The sequence below is a fragment of the Rhinoraja longicauda genome, chromosome 2 (genome assembly GCF_053455715.1).
Source record: "Rhinoraja longicauda isolate Sanriku21f chromosome 2, sRhiLon1.1, whole genome shotgun sequence".
NCBI lineage: Eukaryota > Metazoa > Chordata > Chondrichthyes > Rajiformes > Arhynchobatidae > Rhinoraja > Rhinoraja longicauda.
In genome coordinates, this window is record NC_135954.1 from 34441056 (window position 1) to 34460583 (window position 19528).

A 19528-nucleotide genomic window follows, 5' to 3' on the forward strand; every position below is an offset into this window, starting at 1 on the left:
GAAAAATGAGTTGCATGCATTAACACGATCCTTACGTGGGCAGTGGGCAAATCCTAAATGGGACTTGTACGGGAGTTGGACGACCCTGCCCCCACGATGTCTCCACTGTCCCATTTAGAACGGAGATGAGGAAGAACTTTTTCAGTCAGAGAGTGGTGAAGGTGTGGAATTCTCTGCCTCAGAAGGCAGTGGAGGCCAGTTCGTTGGATGCTTTCAAGAGAGAGCTGGATAGAGCTCTCAAGGATAGCGGAGTGAGGGGGTATGGGGAGAAGGCAGGAACGGGGTACTGATTGAGAGTGATCAGCCATGATCGCATTGAATGGCGGTGCTGGCTTGAAGGGCTGAATGGCCTACTCCTGCACCTATTGTCTATTGTCTATTGTCTATTGTCTTGTGTGCATGCCACATGTACAGTCGGCAAGTCGTTGGTTCCAGCGGCTTTAGGGCTTGTCTACCTAGCATGTGAAGCCTGGGTTCGGCGGATTACCCAGAGGAAACCACCAGAAGGTTCAACGGGCAGTCAGACGATCCCAGCAAAGCATCGTGGAGCGCAAACAGGGCAGAGTGAGATACGTAGGACACTTCTGACCATCCACTGCATCCTGACCTGTCCCCAGCCATCCCGACTATGTCTTGCTGCTGGAACCCAATAGGCCAGGACGAGAGTGAGGCTGACGATCTGCGCAACTTCCCCTCACTTAAATCCAAGTCAAGCGCAAGTCATGACTTCAACCCCATACCGTGCAAACTCAAGTCCTGTGGCGATGGGTGAGTGGCGAAGCATCAGGTGTGGATACACTGGAAGCTGTAGTCATGAACCTGCACACAGGCGGCCCAGGGCATAGGGTCGCTCTCTACTGGACCGAAGCAGCAGTGGAGTTCGGCAGCCCCCCCCCCGGGTGTCTGAGCAGCCCTCTTTAGGATTCGGTCTGCTCACCTCCATGAAGGAAGGGGCTAGAAAAGGTGTCTCAAACATAGCCTGCTTCACTTCACCTTGGCCAGCATACCGCGGCTGGCGGGGATCCCAATCAGCGGTCGAAATAATAAGAAAAACAAGTTGATGGTGCTCAACCTCGGCACGTGGAACGTGCGAACCCTGCTGGATAACATCAAGGCAGATAGACGCACTGCAGAGGCCCAGAGGAAACGCACCATGCGCAAGGTCCGGGCTACCTCCACTTCCATTGCAGCACCCATCCACTTATGTCCTACGTGTGCGCGTGCCTTCCGGGCCCGGATTGGCCTCACCAATCACTTCCGAACCCACATTCACCAATCCTCCAACTGAAAGTGAAGTCATGGTCATCTTCAAACCCGAAGGACGAACAACAACAATAATCTGTATAAATGTTGTATTTAAATTCAACCGATAAGTTGGTCAAATAATATAGGCACCTTCTTGTTTTTTGTGATTTATGAATTTTTCCAAATGTGAATATCTCATAACGACACATTTGTGGGTAAGCAGTACATTGTACCAACCTCGTTCAATTTTACATCATTCAAAAATGAACTTCATAAACAAGGATAACACTTTTTATTTCTGTCACTCATGGTAAGCTTTACATAATTTAGTGTGCGAGATATACAGCATTGCACTGTTTCGCATATCAGCTAACCAATGAAATGATCAGGTCCTGATTTATACCAGCTCTTCACCTTCCTCCCCTTGTCTGAAGAAAGGTCCCAACCTGAAACATTACCCATCCTTTTTCTCCAGAGATGTTGCCTGACCCAGTGATTTACTCTAACACTGTGTCTATTTGAATTGGATTCATGCTTCTGTACCACGTCAGGCAGCATTGGTCACTTTAGTGTCTGTCAAGGGTTTTTAACTAATCAATTCACCAATTGAAATTTCCTTGGCTCTAAGTATTAAGTAAAATTTATTTTCAATTATATTGTGGATACAGTAGAGTTCTATTGTTTGCAAATGCCTAATTTCTGCTTCCATGACTTTTTAAAATAAAACAAGAGATACAGCTCGTGGCAGTGAAATTGAAATTAACAGAGAAAGCAAAGAAGAACAGTTCATTAAATATGATCAATTGGCCAGAAACAGAGTGGATCTCTAGTGCAAATATTCAATCAGTAACATCCAAAGTTTAAAGATCACAAAGCAGCAATTCTTCAAGAAATAGTTATAAATGACAACTAACAACTTATCCAAGAAGTTGAACAAAAATAATTGTTTGCAAACATTTTATATATGAAGAAATCACAGAGTTATGAACAGTGCCCAGTCTAGCACACAGAATCTGCCTACCAAAATGGCTCTGAAATTTACCCATGTCCTACTACGGTTTTCAGAGTTGAGTGACCTATCTTGGTACTCTAGTATCTTTGGTGTAACCACTGCTGACTCGCCTGCGTTGAGTAGAGCGTATGGACAAGCCAGAGGAACCAGAGAGGATGGAATACTTTTGAGATTATTAAGTTTTAAAGACACACAGAAGACAATAGTGCTGGCTCGAAGGGCCTACTCCTGCGCCTATTTTCTATGTTTCTACAATGCTGGAGTAACTCAGCGGGCCAGGCAGCATCTCTGGAGAGAAGGAATGGGTGACGTTTCGGGTCGAGACTCTTTTTCAAAAGTCTTGACACGTTCAAAGTTTGCAGCCGACATAAAACTCGGTATATATAACGTAAGTCGCAAAGTGCTGGAGTAGCTCAGCAATTAACTCTTAAGAAGGGCCCCAACCCGAAATATCATCCACCCGTTCCCTTCACGGATGCTGCCTGACTCGTTGAGTTACTCCAGCACTTTGTCTTTTGCTCAAGATACCAGCATCTACAGCTTTCCTTGTGTCTGAGTAAATATAATACATATTCTTCTTCAGGCAGTCTCTCAGGATCAAGAATGATTTGCTTCCATTCTGATTTCATTTGGCCAGGGTAGCCCATCCATTTGCAGGCAGGAGGTGCCCTCTCCAAATAGGAGAGGGTTTCCCAAACCTAGAGGAGCATGTTGTGCATCTTATGGTTTTAAAATATTTCTTTAGCTGCAAGGCATATGGGATGGGTAGGAACGGCATGTGACCAGAGTATGACAACATCTGTAACAAAATTTAGGAAGGCAATAATGGAGAGACAATTGGGAAAATAAATGTAATCCAGCGAAGCATGAAATGATACAAAGCAATTGAAGGTATGTAAAACTGCAGATCCTGGAATCCGAAATCTTTAGACCCCCGGAAATAGCGGGGGACCGGGGGTCTAAAGAGATGGAGGAACTGAGGGAAATCCAGGTTAGTCGGGAAGTGGTGTTAGGTAAATTAAATGGATTAAAGGCAGATAAATCCCCAGGGCCAGATAGACTGCATCCCAGAGTGCTTAAGGAAGTAGCCTCAGAAATAGTGGATGCATTAGTGATAATTTTTCAAAACTCTTTAGATTCTGGAGTAGTTCCTGAGGACTGGAGGGTAGCTAATGTAACCCCACTTTTTAAAAAGGGAGGGAGAGAGAAAACGGGGAATTATAGACCAGTTAGCCTAACATCGGTAGTGGGGGAAAATGCTAGAGTCAGTTATTAAAGATGTGATAGCATTACATTTGGAAAGTGGTGAAATCATCGGACAAAGTCAGCATGGATTTACCAAAGGCAAATCATGTCTGACGAATCTTATAGAATTTTTCGAGGATGTAACTAGTAGAGTGGATAAGGGAGAACCAGTCGATGTGTTATATCTGGACTTTCAGAAGGCCTTCGACAAGGTCCCACATAGGAGATTGGTGTACAAACTTAAAGCACACGGTATTGAGGGTTCAGTGTTGAGGTGGATAGAAAATTGGTTGGCGGACAGGAAGCAAAGAGTAGGAATAAACGGGTCCTTTTCGGAATGGCAGGCAGTGACTAGTGGGGTACCGCAAGGCTCAGTGCTGGGACCCCAGTTATTTACAGTGTATATTAATGATTTGGACGAGGGAATTGAATGCAACATCTCTAAGTTTGCGGATGACACGAAGCTGGGTGGCAGTGTTAGCTGCGAGGGGGATGCTAGGAGGCTGCAGAGTGACTTGGATAGATTAGGCGAGTGGGCAAATGCATGGCAGATGCAATATAATGTGGCTAAATGTGAGGTTATCCACTTTGGCGGCAAGAACAGGAAAGCAGAGTATTACCTGAATGGTGACCGATTGGGAGAAGGGGAGATGCAACGTGACCTGGGTGTCATGGTGCACCAGTCATTGAAAGCAAGCATGCAGGTGCAGCAGGCAGTGAAGAAAGCGAATGGTATGTTGGCATTCATAGCAAGAGGATTTGAGTTTAGGAGCAGGGAGGTTCTGCTGCAGTTGTACAGGGCCTTGGTGAGACCGCACCTGGAGTATTGTGTGCAGTTTTGGTCTCCTAACCTGAGGAAAGACGTTCTTGCCTTAGAGGGAGTACAGAGAAGGTTCACCAGATTGATCCCTGGGATGGCGGGACTTACATATGAGGAAAGGCTAGATAGACTGGGCTTGTACTCGCTGGAATTTAGAAGACTGAGGGGGGATCTTATAGAAACATATAAAATTCTTAAGGGGTTGGAGAGGCTAGATGCGGGAAGATTGTTCCCGATGTTGGGGGAGTCCAGAACCAGGGGTCACAGCTTAAGGATAAGGGGGAAGTCTTTTAGGACCGAGATGAGAAAACATTTCTTCACACAGAGTGGTGAGTCTGTGGAATTCTCTGCCACAGAAGGTAGTTGAGGCCAGTTCATTGGCTATATTTAAGAGGGAGTTAGATGTGGCCCTTTTTGCTAAAGGGATCAGGGGGTATGGAGAGAAGGCAGGTACAGGCTACTGAGCTGAATGATCAGCCATGATCATATTGAATGACGGTGCAGGCTCGAAGGGCCGAATGGCCTACTCCTGCACCTATTTTCTATGTTTCTATGAAACAAAACAGAAATGCTGAAAGAATTCAGCCTGTCAAGTAGCATCCATGAGAAGAGAAACTAGTTTGGGTTAGGGAGCTTTAGGGGGCCTTCTCCAGAACTAGGGGAAGAATGAGTGGCAGGTTGAAGTGATTTACTTAGGTGGTGCAGATCCAGAGCAAGTAAGATCATGAGGGACCCCTGCCACCCCAGTAACGGACTGTTCCAGATGCTACGATCAGGCAAACGCCTCCGCTGTCACGCTGTGAAAACGGAGAGGATGAGACGGAGCTTCTTCCCACAGGCCATCAGGACTGTCAACTTTTATAACCCCAGAGACTAAATTTTTGTCGACACTAATAGTAACTTATTAACTTTATTTATATGCTGTAACTGTAATTCTTTTTGTGCACAACCCGCAGGCATTGCCACTTTCATTTCACTGCACATCGTGTATGTGACAAATAAATTTGACTTGACTTGACTTGGGATAAATGAGAAGCAATCAAGGAAATGTACAGAGCATTGTGTCTAAGCGGCCAATAAAGCAGATAATTATTTATAGACACAAAGAGCTGGAGGAACTCAGCATGTCAGAAAACATCTCTGAAGCCGATGTTCTTCAGAGATGATGCCTGACCCGCTGATTTACTCCAGCACTTTGTGTCTATCTTTTAAGCAACTATTGAAGTTGAGCTAGCTTCCCAGGCCTTGTGTACGTATGATTAATATGACTAAATCTCAATTTGTACACGAAGAAAGGGAAGACGCACGTTCCTGGTCTCAGGTTTTTGCACATTTGCTGCCATTTTCGGATTTCACTAACGTTTGCTCCTCCACATTGTTGGTGCCTCGCAGTCGCCGTCAGCTGGTTGTGAGTCTAAGCCGGACCGAAAACAAAGAGCAAAGGAGCAAAGGAGCAAAGGAGCAGCGGGGCGGAAGGGACAGCGGGGCGGAAGGGACAGCGGGGCGGAAGGGACAGCGGGGCGGAAGGGACAGCGGGGCGGAAGGGACAGCGGGGCGGAAGGGACAGCGGGGCGGAAGGGACAGCGGGGTATCAGTGAAGGTACCAGCGGGGCGGAAGTGGGAGGAGGGGAGCAGCGGGGTGGGAGGAGGGGAGCACCGGTGGGGGAGCGGAAAGGGGAGCGAGTGCCGGGGAAGCGCTTGCTCGGTGCGAGAGGAAAGGAGAGGAGGAACGAAAGGACCGAAACCGCGACGTTAAGGCGAGGAGTGGAAACGTGAGGAGCTAATTTTTGGGGGAACTTCCATCAGAAATCAGGACAGGCCAACAGAGAGCGTGTGACCAAGGAGAGGACTCGACGACTGAGCACGTTAGCCCCGACGGGACGTGCTGTCAGCAAACTATATATTCGTGCGTGTTCGCAGTAGTATCTGTTTACTCTTTTACCACATTTAGATGGGGCATCATGGATGTGAACGGGTGCGTGTAACGATTTCGTTATAGTGTGCGGTCCATTTACCTACAACTTCTCATTTGAACATACTCTCTCAATGGTCGTACCCGTTACAGTCCACTTTAGTGTCATCCACTTTTTCTTGGTGATATTCCCTCTTTACTCTCTTCCCTCAGCCTCAACACTGATTGACTTGTGATCGTTGGTGATTCCAATTTATTTATTGACTGGCTTTGCTCTCCCAATGCGTAAACACTCGTTTCACGTAAACTTCGATTTCTACTTGTAACTTCAATTCAAGAGATTTTGTTCATTGCTTTCTCGGTTGTTTTCCATCCACATTCCTCTTCCTTTTCAAAATATTTTCTTTGTGCTCGTTCGCAGGGGAGGAGGATAGTGGCGGGAAGAAAACTTTTAAGCCCCTTGCATCTATGTTTTCAAATGGCATCTATTTTCTGGCTCATTAATCGTGATCTACAAACTCGTTCAATCGTTTTGTCTCTTAAACGTGTATTCCTGATACCCATATTAAGGCCACCACTCCGTCATTCGCCTGTCTTTCCTTCATCTTTCCAACTGTGTTCCAAAGGATGTAGATTTGTATGTTTTTGTTTGAAACCCTGTTGCCCGAGTCATAATTTACCCTAAGTCTAGTTCACTCCAGTATGCCTGTTAATAAGTTATAATGGTTTCCATTCACATTAAAAATGATCAACGTTTTTGCATTGTTCCACAGCTTCATCACTGAATCTCCTCTCCACCCCTAGCAATCTTTGCACACTCCTTCACCCCTACAAGTCGCCTAGATCTCTGTTCATTTCCAATTCCAGCCCCAAGCTTGTTCCTAATATTTTTTATTTGCCAGCCATTGGTGGCAGTGCTTGCATCATCAATGTATATGAATGGCAGTTGCTGACAATGAATGAATCCACGAATAACTTAATAGTTATATGTTAAATGATTTGAAACTTCTGTTTGTGCTATTTTATTTAAAGCCTATGCAAACATTTATATTGCCATCCTTTTTCTATTCTTCTTGTGCTTGTATATTAATTCAAAGAATGTGACATGTCTCTTCCATGACCTGCCACAATGGCTCTGAAATTTCTTTGTAACATCGAAGGTTGAGGGAAGACTCGATAGAAGTTTATGAGAAGCTCAGAACTTTTTTCCAAGGGTAGACATGCCCCAACACTAGAGGGTATATCTATAAGGTGAGAGGAAGAAAGTTTAATGGAGGTGCGTTGGGCAGGATTTTTTACATCGTGGGGGCCTGGAACACATTGGCAGGTATGGTGGAGGCAGATACGATAATGGTGTTCAAGAGGCTTTTAGATAGGTGCATTGAAGTGCAGGGAATAGAGGGATGTGGATCATGTACGGAAAGATGAGATCAGTTTTTAACTTGGCCTCGGGTTCAGCACAAACATTGGGCCAAAGTGCCCGCTCCTGTGCTGTACTAATGCGATGGGATATGCCACAATGTCACAGTGACATTTACGATTCTGGCCTGCAGTTTCAGTTGATTGTCTCCCTCTGTATAATCTGAAAATTGATTATCATCGAATGTTGCTGCTTGACCCACTCAATCTCCACAATTCTATTCCAACAATGATTAATAGACAATAGGTGCAGGAGTAGGCCATTCGGCCCTTCGAGCCATTCAATGTGATCATGGCTGATCATTCTCAATCAGTAGCCCGTTCCTGCTTTCTCCCCATACCCCCTGACTCCGCTATCCTTAAGAGCTCTATCTGGCTCTCTCTTGAATGTATTCAGAGAATTGGCCTCCACTGCCCTCTGAGACAGAGAATTCCACAGATTCACAACTCTCTGACTGAATCTTGCCTAATCTTTGCCTAATCTTGATTCAGAAGAATAGGGATTTGCATGTCCTGAGTTTCAAGTGTCATGAAGTTGACAGTTACAGTGATGTGTGGATGATAAAATGAATTTGGAAAAGGTATAGAAAGATTAGGCAAATGAATAAAATTCCAAAGTTATTTTTGTTGCATACTCAAAAGATACCCCCAAATATTTAATGATCGAGGAGCAAAATGAAATAAATGCTGTTGCTGGCTGTGTTCATAAATCGATAAAAGCTCATGTGTACAATTACGAAATCAGGAAAAAAGGCTAATGGAATGCTGGCCTTATTTAAATGGGGCTGAAGTGAGGGAGGATGAAGAGAGCCTTGGCCAGAGTCCATCATACCACAATCCACCAGCACTGCACCATACATTGACACTCCAATGCAATTCTGCGGGATTGCTGCAATCTGAAGTCCTGGGTACTGCTTGATGTTTTGGATGATATTATTTAAATGAATGTTTTTTAAACTGTCAAATTGTCTCGAGGTGATTTACAGAAAATGGAATGGAAAAAGACCAGGTGTTGATTTATTTAATTATTATTTGCAGTATCCACTTTTACATGCCCCAATAGAGGATACCTTTTAAAAATATACCATTGGCTATGAAGTGCTATGGGACGGCTATTCATGTGTACTTTTTGCTTCATGTAAAAAGTCAAATTTGAACATCAATAAAACTCCATATAATGGAAATCCAAAATAAAAATAGAATATGTTGGAAAAAGAGAGATTAGAAGCAAGCAATCCTCAATCATAAAGGATTGCCAAGGGAAATGTATGGTCGGAAACATTAACTTCCATTCAGTGAATGAAAGATTTATCCTATTTATCCTTCGGTAATCAAATCTGTCAAAAATAGACTTGATATCCTCCTCCAACTTATTCCAGCTTTATTTAATCTCCTTCCCCATTTAGGTTATTTTTAGGTCAGTCTGAAGAAGGGTCTCGACCCGAAATGTCACCCATTCCTTCTCTCCTGAGAAGCTGCCTGACCTGCTGAGTTACTCCAGCATTTTGTGAAATAAATAGGTTATTTTACATGTTGGTACGAATTTATTATTGCTATGTGCATAAATTCTCGGAGCAGGATTAAGCCATTCGGCCAATAAGTCTACTCCGCCACTCAATCATGGCTGATCCCATCTTTCCTTCTCAACCCCATTCTCCTGCCTTCTCCCCATTACCCCTGACCCCCTTACTAATCAAGAATCTGTCAATCTCCATCTTAAAAAATATCCATTGACAGCTGTCAACCGAGATACAGTGAAAAAAACTTTGTTTTACCTGCTATCCAGTCAAATCATACCCGGCGGGAAGGAGTACAATCAAGCCACTCACAAGTACAACAGGTAGTGCAAAGAGAAAAATGACCTGAGTGCAGAATATAGTGTTACAGCTGCAGAGAAAGTGCCGATAAAACAAAGTAGGTTGGGAGATTGGGACAACAGTACTTGTGCATTTTCTTAATATATGCTTGAATTTCTCAAATTTCCAATATGATTACTTACATTTTTCAAATGTTAATACCAATGTATACTTTCCACAAATTGAATTTTGCTGGATCATTGTATTTTCTCTACCCATTGCAATAATGTGCTGTTTGTATGAGGCTAAATGATTTCATTGTAGTATTCTCCCACTTAGACAATTGTAAACTTTCCCCTGACATTCTTTTGTTCAAAAATCCAGCTCTTATTTATATCAAAAAAATAATAGCAGGAATAATATCAAAGTTCAGCTGTTTAATCTCATGAAACTGATCGAATAATTCTCCAACTAGACCAATTGAGTTGCATTTCATTCACAATATTGATTAGTACAGGTGTCAGAGATTATCGGGAGAAGGCAGGAGAATGGGGTTAGGAGGATCCCATGATCAGCCACGATTGAACGGTGGAGAAGACTTGATGGGCCAAATGGCCTAATTCTACTCCTATCCCTTATGAATGTTATGGAGCTGTAAAACAACAGGACAGTCCAGTATACTGCAGTACAGTATAGATTGGACTAAAAGTTCGTTAAGGTGAGTGTTGTGGACTTTGGACATAAATTCTTTATATATTAAGTTGCTGGAGTTTTTCAGGAGAGTACAACCTAACCATATATCCCAATATTCATTGGAGGATCCAAGCCACAAGACAACTACAATTAAAAGTTATGAAAAACTATCAATTAGTAAAGAGAGACCTTTGATAGTTGATAATCAGCACCGCACTCCATTTTTCAATGTGCACGCCTTGAATCTGGGATCTAGAAAGAAGTCTTCTCTGCAGGTCTGGTGACACCGTTGTAGTCATGGACTACTTTGTGTAATATTACTGATTTGATTAATAAATGTTCAGGAGTTTGGTATTGGCAATTGATGTGAATTTGTTTTGATTTATGCATAATGCACCATCTCTAGCACATGTTGAGTAGTTGCCAAGTTTACAGATTGTTATCTATCCATATATAGTACTAAAAACCGATGAAGTCCAACAAAAACAGGCAAAGATTTTTAACATTCAAAATAAAATCTAGTGGCAATTTGAAACAGCTTTAAAATTCTAGAAGGAGTTCATCAGGTGCACTGAATCCTGATTATTCATTCCTGGCCTAGACTGGTATCTGGCCAGGAATGAATTATATGTTTTATTTTGACGACAAAAGGTGTGGCAGGCACATCAAAGAGCAGAGGCAAACTCTTTTCACAGCAGATTAGATATTTTTGTACAGTGTTTATGATAATTGTAGAAGCAGCAAGCAGATCTCAGACTTCCATTCTGGTGCTTTATGATATCAAAGCTCTAATTCTGCTCTCCAAGATTGCCACTGAAGTCACAAACTGAGATATTGATCAAAGTATTTTTCTGGAGAAGAGCCAGCATGGAACCCGGCCGTATGCAAGACCCTGCGGTTCATGACCTGCTGGGGGTAGCTGCCGAGCTTGGTCAGCATGGATGAGTTAGTTGAAAGGCCTGTTTCTGTGCTGTATGGCTTGATGTTTGTATATTTTCATTTTCATCCTTTTGCAAACGCTTCTACGACCATAAGTGGTCGCATAACTGCTTGGTATATTCCCTCATTTAGATGTATACTGTAGTATAGGTGTCCTTTCCGCAGATTGCACTGTTAGGATTGCAGAAAGAAGGTATTTATCTAATAAAAAAATAATTATCAAATATCTGATCTTTTTAGGAATCAGCTGAAAGATTGAGAAAAATGGAAAATCAAATATTTGTATCAAAAAAAGAACGTACATTCCAGCACCAAGATTCTCTACCTCCTTTACCTGTTCCCCTTCTCGAGGAAAGCTTGAAAAAATATTTAGATGCAGGTAAGCTGTTATCATAGTTTATATCAAGTTTTATTTATGTTCATTTTATAATGGATGTCCAATGGAGAACATAACCCCACTCTTTTCAAAGTTCCACTCAAGGCAAAAGTCATGAAAAAATTTAAACACTACGTGTCAGTAACTATCGGAATATCATTAATTTTGCTGTAACAAAATATTTAATATAAATTCATTAATTTTATGTTTGTGTTGATCAGGTTTAGTTTTTCACCTTCAAGTCTGGGCTTTTGATTTTCCCCTGTCCTTGCTCTAAAGCTGCCCCCCCCCCCCCCCTCCTTGCCCTTTCTTTAATGGTGCTTTATTGTCATGTGTGCATTGCACAGTCAAACTCTCTTTTTATAGATCATTAATGCACGAGCCGCTATATTTACAAAAAGTCCAAAGTCTGGTCCATGTGCTTGATGTACTGAAACGGCTCCTGATCCAGGTAAACCCCAGGCTACTGCTGGGCCTCCTGCATCACTCTCGACTGGCTGGGCCACAAACCGATGCCCCTTTCCTCGCCGATCGTTTTGTGTCCCGGGGTGACCTGCAGCCGACCTTGAAAGCCCAGGAGGCAATAATTCTTGTGAAAGCATCAAGTTCCACAGATGCCACTGATTCCTAAATATACCAATCTAATTGAATATTCTTCATTTCTGTGAGTAAGTGTCATCAGGCTGTTTAACCATTGGAGTAGGTCTATGGAGGACACTATTTCCCTTTCACTACATTCAGCTCAGAATTATCTTCTTATTAAGAACACCCATACCAAGATGCTATTCATTAACTACAGCTTGGTCTTCAACACCATAATACTCAATAAGCTCATCTCAAAACTCTTGGACTTTAGCCTTGGGGCCTCCATCTGGAAGAGTCAAGAGTGCTTAATTGCCACATACACTGAAAAGAACAATGAAATTGACTTCCAGACTTGCTGCATGGCAGACCTCGGGCAGTTAGAATTGGTCTGCAACATTTTTCCACCCTGACCTTAAACACTGGTGCTCCTCATGTTTGTGTGTCACGGGGAGAACGTACAAACTCCTTACAGTGCAGCACCCGTAGTCAGGATCGAACCTGAGTCTCCGGCGCTGTAAAGCAGCAACTCTACCGCTGCGCTACCGTGCCGCCCATCTGTTGGTGAGAAACAGACTCGTGAACACAGCCCCATTCTCATCGACAGTCGGTGTAGAGATTGCTGACATCTTCAAGTTTCTAGGAATCCATATCACCAGAAATCTAACCTGGTCCCCTCACACTTTTGCAGTAATCCAGAAAAAGCATCAACTTATTTACTTTCTTAGGAATGGAACGATTCAAAACATCCATAAGAATTCTCTTGAACCTTTCACAGCGCATCTGTAGAAGTATTTCAATGGGATGCTTCTCAGCCTGGTATGGCAACTGATTTGGTTTTGACTGCCAGCATCTGCAGAGAGCAGTGAACGCAGTCCAGTCCATCTCAGGCTCGTAACTTGCTTTCATCCTCATTGCATCAAGAAGGCTGGAAATATAGCCAGTGATGGCCCGCAGCCCTGCCAGGTCCCCTTTCTCCCATCTATCTGCTGAGAGAAACATAGAAAATAGGTGCAGGAGGAAGCCATTCGGCCCTTCGAGCCAGCACTGCCATTCATTGTGATCATGGCTGATCGTTTCAATATCCCATGCCTGCCTTCTCCCCATATCCCTTGATTCCACTAGCCCCTAGAGCTCTATCTAACTCTCTCTTAAATCCATCCAGTGATTTGGCTTCCACTGCCCTCTGTGGCAGAGAATTCCACAAATTCACAACTCTCTGGGTGAAAAAGTTTCTTCTCACCTCAGTTTTAAATGGCCTTCCCTTTATTCTAAGACTGTGGCCCCTGGTTCTGGACTCGCCCAACATTGGGAACATTTTTCCTGCATCTAGCTTGTCCAGTCCTTTTATAATTTTATATGTTTCTATAAGATCCCCTCTCATCCTTCTAAACTCCAATGAATACAAGCCTAGTCTTTTCAATCTTTCCTCGTATGACAGTCCCGCCATCCCAGGGATCAATCTCGTGAACCTACGCTGCACTGCCTCAATTACAAGGATGTCCTTCCTCAAATTAGGAGACCTAAACTGATACAGGAAGATACAGGAGTTTGAAAGTCCGGATGTTCAGTCTAAGGACAACATCTTCCCCATGGCTATCAGATCCTGAATCAATCGCCTCTTTCACACAATTGTAAACATGTATAGTCTTTTTGCTGACTGGATTGCATGCGACAAAGGCGCTTTTCCCTGTCTCTCAGTCCACGTGACAATAATAAACTAAACTAAATAAACCCCAATCCTGGAGGTACTGGGATGTATTTTTACTCTAAACTCTCCCTTGTTTGCTTATTGCATACTTGTACTTCAGTATTTGTTCGATACTTCAGATTGCACTGCAGACTTTGTTTATTATGTTTATCAATACCATGTATACTGTATACTTATGAACTTCATGTGAGCAAAGAATTTCTTTGCACCCTGGTCTGTATGCCTATAATCGATCATCTTATTAATTGCCTTGCTTGATGCCTTTCTTATTACACCGATTCAAGTGGTGTTTTGCATTAGATGTTACTGCTCTTCATGCTCACCAGAACTGTTCATTACTCGTGACCTGGAGTTTTCCCATTGGTATTCATTCTATATTGTAGGGATTTTAAGAACTATCTCTCCTGTCACACACTCTGCATCTCAGGTTTAAAACGCACTTTAGTTATTTTTTGGAAATATCCTGTAACAGCAAATATGGACACATTGCCTTGAGACAGGAAGTGAGAATAGTATTTGGGCAATATTTTCATTGCATTGATAAAAACGTGAATGTTGCTTTATCAATATTTGACTCTTTCGATTTTAACATCAGTTTTACTCAATTAGATATTCCAGCAACCCTAAGAATATTTATCTTCCCTCCTTTGGACATCTTCCTTAAACCACATTGGGCTATAATTGATCTAGTTTAAAAATGTCTCTTTCCGTTTAAACCTCTCTATACAATGGGTGTGATCCTATTTTAATAAGGATGATACATTTCATACTATTAAATCAGTGAATAAATGTTATATCCTATTCTGAGTAGGTTTGTCAATATTAGCTGCAATTATACAGTTGAATTTTTTTTAAATTGTTTTAGTGAAACCGTTTTTGAATGAAGAAGAACTTCAAAGGAGTACAGAAATTGTTAAAAGATTTGAAAAAGGAATTGGAAAACAACTACATCAAAAACTTCTGGAGAGGGCCAAAGTTAGAAGAAACTGGGTAAGCAGGAGCATACTGTTGGTATTGGTGTTTGGTATTATTCCACCAATAAAGTAGTATTGGAGTGCGTTTGGTTGGCTTCAGCTCATTTATTGCATATGTAATGCCTGCAGACTTTCAGTTAAATATAATCACCTAGACATGTGTAGTTTCTCCTTTTATACACACAGTTCTGCAAGTATCTACTATGATTACTTTTTTTAATCTTTCCATCCCTACAATTTTTTCTTTCCCAGATCCTTGCATCCTTGCATGAGTGACCACCATCTGATACCAAAGTAAAAGTGCTGTGAATGCTGGAAATCTGAAATAAAGCAAAAATAAAGCAAAAATATTAAAATTCTCTCACTCCTACTCCAGCTTCTGTTTTTAGATTATCCAGGCGTGTGAATTTTCCACGGATCTCCGCGTTTAAAAAATCAATTTTCCGCGCTTTTTGCATGACCTCCGCATTTTTCACTTTGCCAAAATCGCGTTTACCAGCGAAGATATCGGATAGGAAAAAAAAAGAAAATAAATGATGTATAGACTTGTAATGAACACTAGGGTTCTGCTAGAGGTCGCTCGGGGTTCCGCGAGAAATCCCGCACGCCCAGGTAGTTTCCCCGAAAATGTGGCACCTAGGCTGGGCAAGGCAGCCAATCTCAACCTCATCGGGATTTCCACGGCCGATCGGTGGGTTGAATTTGCAACCTGTGGTCGGGGCTCTGGACCTCCAGCCCAGCTGGAGCCAGCACATCTATCCCCATAGCCGATTTCCTTGGCCGGCTGGATAAACCAGCAAAGCTCTGGAACCAAGAGTGCCAGAAAATCAGTGGTAGAACTAATGAGTAAATATTAAATTTAAGTGCAAAATTATTTAACTAAATTAATTAAGACGGGGTTAAAATATAAAACACAGCAGAAAAGCCAATTACCACCTTTTTGGGCTGATTATCAATTAACGTGCAAATTTACTTAAATATTAGTATACAGTGACATATTCACATTATTTTACAATGTCCGTTTTTACTTTGAAATGCACTAAAAGAGGCTTGAAACTAGTAATTTTGTGTGTAAATTTTTTTTTTAAATCGATTTTTTGCCCCGCTGTATGCTTTGCGCAAGCGCTTGGCTCTTTTCCTCTTTTTTTTTACCTCACTCACATGCTTGTTTGTTACACTGCTCCACCAAAGCTCAGCATTAGCACGAAGAATAATAGATAAACTTCTAACTACACCTTTAGAACTTGAGCTTTACTGAAGTCATATAATAATCATCACCATAATCATAATCATACTTTATTAGCCAAGTATGTTTTGCAACATACGAGGAATTTCATTTGACAAACAGCCATATCAATAAAAAGCAACAGAACACACAAAATAAGTCGGGGTAATCAAGCTCCTGCATCGGGGGTGGGGGGGATCTCAGCTTCCCCGCGGCGAGCCATCGACCCCGGGTCGGGGCTAATCGAACCTTCGGTGGCTTGGAGCTTCCCAACATCAGTCTCTGCCGAGACTGCGAGCTCCTCACCCCCCACGTAAAACAAACCAGAGAACATTAACACGTACTTTTAAAACACAATTAAAAAGACTGACAGACTGAAGGCAAGGCTGCCATTGCGGCGCCACCCAGCGGAATAGATCCGGTAGACTATAACTCAATGTTAATTAGTAACTCCAGCCTTTGTAATACACAATTCCAGAGTCCAAAACTATCTTCTTTATTTATTACATTTTATTAAATCCTTATTTTATCTTTCCCCTCTCACCTTAAACATGTCCTCTGGTTATTGATTCCTCTACTCTGGGTAAGTGTCTCTGTGCATTCAACTCTGGGTAAAAAAACTACATTCTGATTTTTTTTTTGAAACGCACCTTGTACTCGTTACCCAAAAATCAGACCCCAGAAAATAATTAAAACAGTCTTTTTTTAATAACAATCAATTTACCAACGTTTGGCACGTTATCAGTAATTTTCCATATTTGCTGAGGGCATTTTTTTGCCTGTCATGCAACGTGGTCAGTAAAATTGAGTGCCTTATTCTGGTACAATAAATTTAATACAAGTAAAATATATCTCTAGATAAAATACCCAAGGTGCCCCTCTAGTTAATTTTCAATTGCAAACTGTGGCTGATCTTACCAAATTGTGTGAGTGTATTACTTTTTAAAGATTTTGGACTCCTGTTCTTTGTCTTTCCATCAGCTTGAGGAATGGTGGCTAATCACTGGCTATTTGGAGGTCCGAATTCCATCAATGTTGAATGTAAACTTCGGAGGACCTGGTCCCTACCTTGAACATTTTTGGCCACCAAAAGAAGGCACACAGCTTGAACGAACAGCAATAGCTGTTTACCATATCTTGCAGTTTTGGAATCTACTTAGGAAGTAAGATGCACACAGGAAAAAAAAATAAAGCACATGTTACGTTGAAAATTGCAGTAAAATAATGTACCATCTCATTTTCTGAGGGGTTCAGTTCTTCACCCAAAGTTGAACACAATTTTAGGGTGGATGGATGAACTTCCTTTGAGAATAATTTCTAATGTTAAGAGCTACTAGACCAAGTGGACCCGTTGGGCCCCCTCCCCCCACCCCCTCCCTTCCCTCCCCCCCACTTCCACCCCCTTCCCCTCCCGCCCACTCCATCCCCCTCAACCCCCCCTTATGTCCCTATCTCCCTCCCGCCCCTCCCTCCCCCCCAGGAGATAGATTTAAACTTTAAAATGTGAATAACTTTAAAAATATAATACCAATTTCAATGAAACTCCTTCCATTAGAACCAAAGGGACGACGGTGAGTAAGGTGGGCCTAAAATTGTCGCGCTATCGTGTACCGTTTTGGCTGTAGTTCAGAAACAAACAAACGAGAGTGTTAGTATATAGATGTAAAATGATACTGATTAAATTATACTTATTGAACTTAAATTCCAAATTCAACAAGTATAATTTCATCAGTATAACTGTACAATATTTATCAATGAAATATTTTGGACTTAGGGTTTAAATTTAAATTTGCATATCCTATTCTGGAGCTTATTGCGTTTACTGTGCAGCTGAAACATACAATGTATATTGATTGCTTTTATCAGATTTAGTTCATCCAATTTATTAAAATATGGTCAACATTCCACACTATACTCTTAAACTCGCTCGGTTACAGAAATTGTGAATGGATATTTTATATTAAATATGCCGAAAAAAACATTATAAAATGGTTTCTTTTATCTAAAAGAATTTGTTTTTGAATATATGTACTTGGGTGAAATATGATGAACAATAGATATTGCATGTTTATATGTCAAACTGATATTTATGGAATTGATTGTGTTATACATGAGGTTCCTGTGTTTGATTCTTAAGAAGTGTAGGTCAGCTGAGTTTTCTGTAAATAGAAATCAAACCCGTAATCACAGATTATGGAAGACCTGGCTTGCAAAAATTCAATTTTACATAAATGCTCCCGGACTCTGCTATTATGGAATAGTATTTAATTTTTTTCACCAGGAAACAATGCAGAGATAACCCATAGAAAAAGCTAATGACTTCTGCAAATTCTTCAGGTGAGATCAAATGATACAAACGCTGAGCCTCCTCTGGTAACGGACAATAGCTTTCTCACTGATAAGTAGATCAGCTTCCACCTCGCTCCATTTGGGCTGTATTCAGACAAACATTTGTCGCAGTTCATTTGTTTTTTGTGATATACATTGATGTAGGGGTTTATTTCCCACTGTGAAGTGGTGCTCGCGAGTCGTAGAAAGCATTATTTTTGTCACTGTAGTTGTTTTATGTACATGAGATGAACTTGCTCTATCTTTGTTTTTATTTTCCGAAGGGAATGCTTGGCTGTACATAAAGCTGGTAGTGTGCCACTAGATATGAACCAATTTCGTATGCTGTACAATACCTGCAAAATACCTGGAGTAACCAGGGATTCCCTTGTCAGCTACTTTAAAACAGGTAATTGTTCCCTTCAAAACCAAATACAAAATGGGTAATATTTGGATTTCTTACAAGGATAAATATAGAGTCAGATCTTCCTAGATGTGGCCTGCTGCACAAAATCCATGACAGCCTGCACATGGCTGCTCTGTCACAGAGGGGCAAACCCACTGACTGTGCACCCTGGAGTCAGACAGTGCTACGCTAGGTCTTGATGACATCTGGGCCTCAGATAGTGTTGCCCCGAGAACCCATAATGGACCATAACGAAGAGTAGTATAACTGATTTTAAAAGAAAAATGACTCAAACACAATACAGCACTTCAAAATCAGTGAAAAGATTAAACTGTGAAAATGAATTTAAAATACTAACTTTAACTTTCTCTATCAAAAGTTGATAAAAATAAAATAAAAATTTCTCTCATCAAATGTTGGGAAAGGTCAGCTCATTCAAACAGCAAGTGGTATCAACATTTCAAGGGTGTAACTTTTTTTTTGGGTGGCATTGTATTGTAATGTGGCAAACAGAACAATGATTCTGCTAATGTTAGATGACACACTTTAAATTAATCTTTGGCAATTTCTCATGTAATTTCTCTTTACAAAAATCTGCATATTCCAGTAATACCATGTCTTCCAATCTAGCAGAAATAAAGTTAATAAAACAAAAGAATGTTTACAGATTATCTGTGAATTTTGCAAGGATTGTCTCATAAGACAACCCATAAAACCACAAAACAATGTACAGCCAAATCTATTTGCGCACTGTATGTCTGGAATTTAGAAGGATGAGAGGGGATCTTATCGATACAGATAAGATTATTAAGGGGTTGGACACGTTAGAGGCAGGAAACATGTTC

The 19528-nt window shown here is 41.6% G+C and overlaps 1 protein-coding gene across 7 annotated transcripts in view; it reads left to right on the plus strand.

The window, feature by feature from the left end:
* Positions 1–5992: 5992 nt before the first annotated feature.
* crot (carnitine O-octanoyltransferase) overlaps positions 5993–19528 on the plus strand; it is a 39504-nt gene continuing 25968 nt past the window's right edge. Inside the window, exons 1-5 of one of the 7 annotated variants that reach the window (XM_078417006.1) lie at positions 5993–6094; positions 11322–11460; positions 14616–14740; positions 16931–17112; positions 18562–18686. In XM_078417006.1, coding sequence (XP_078273132.1) covers positions 11346–11460; positions 14616–14740; positions 16931–17112; positions 18562–18686 — 547 coding nt within the window. In that variant the 5' untranslated portion in view covers positions 5993–6094; positions 11322–11345. Of the gene's footprint in view, positions 6298–11321; positions 11461–14615; positions 14741–14976; positions 15060–16930; positions 17113–18561; positions 18687–19528 lie in introns of those variants that run through there. The other 6 variants (XM_078416999.1, XM_078417015.1, XR_013548641.1 and 3 more) reach the window with 6 other exon arrangements.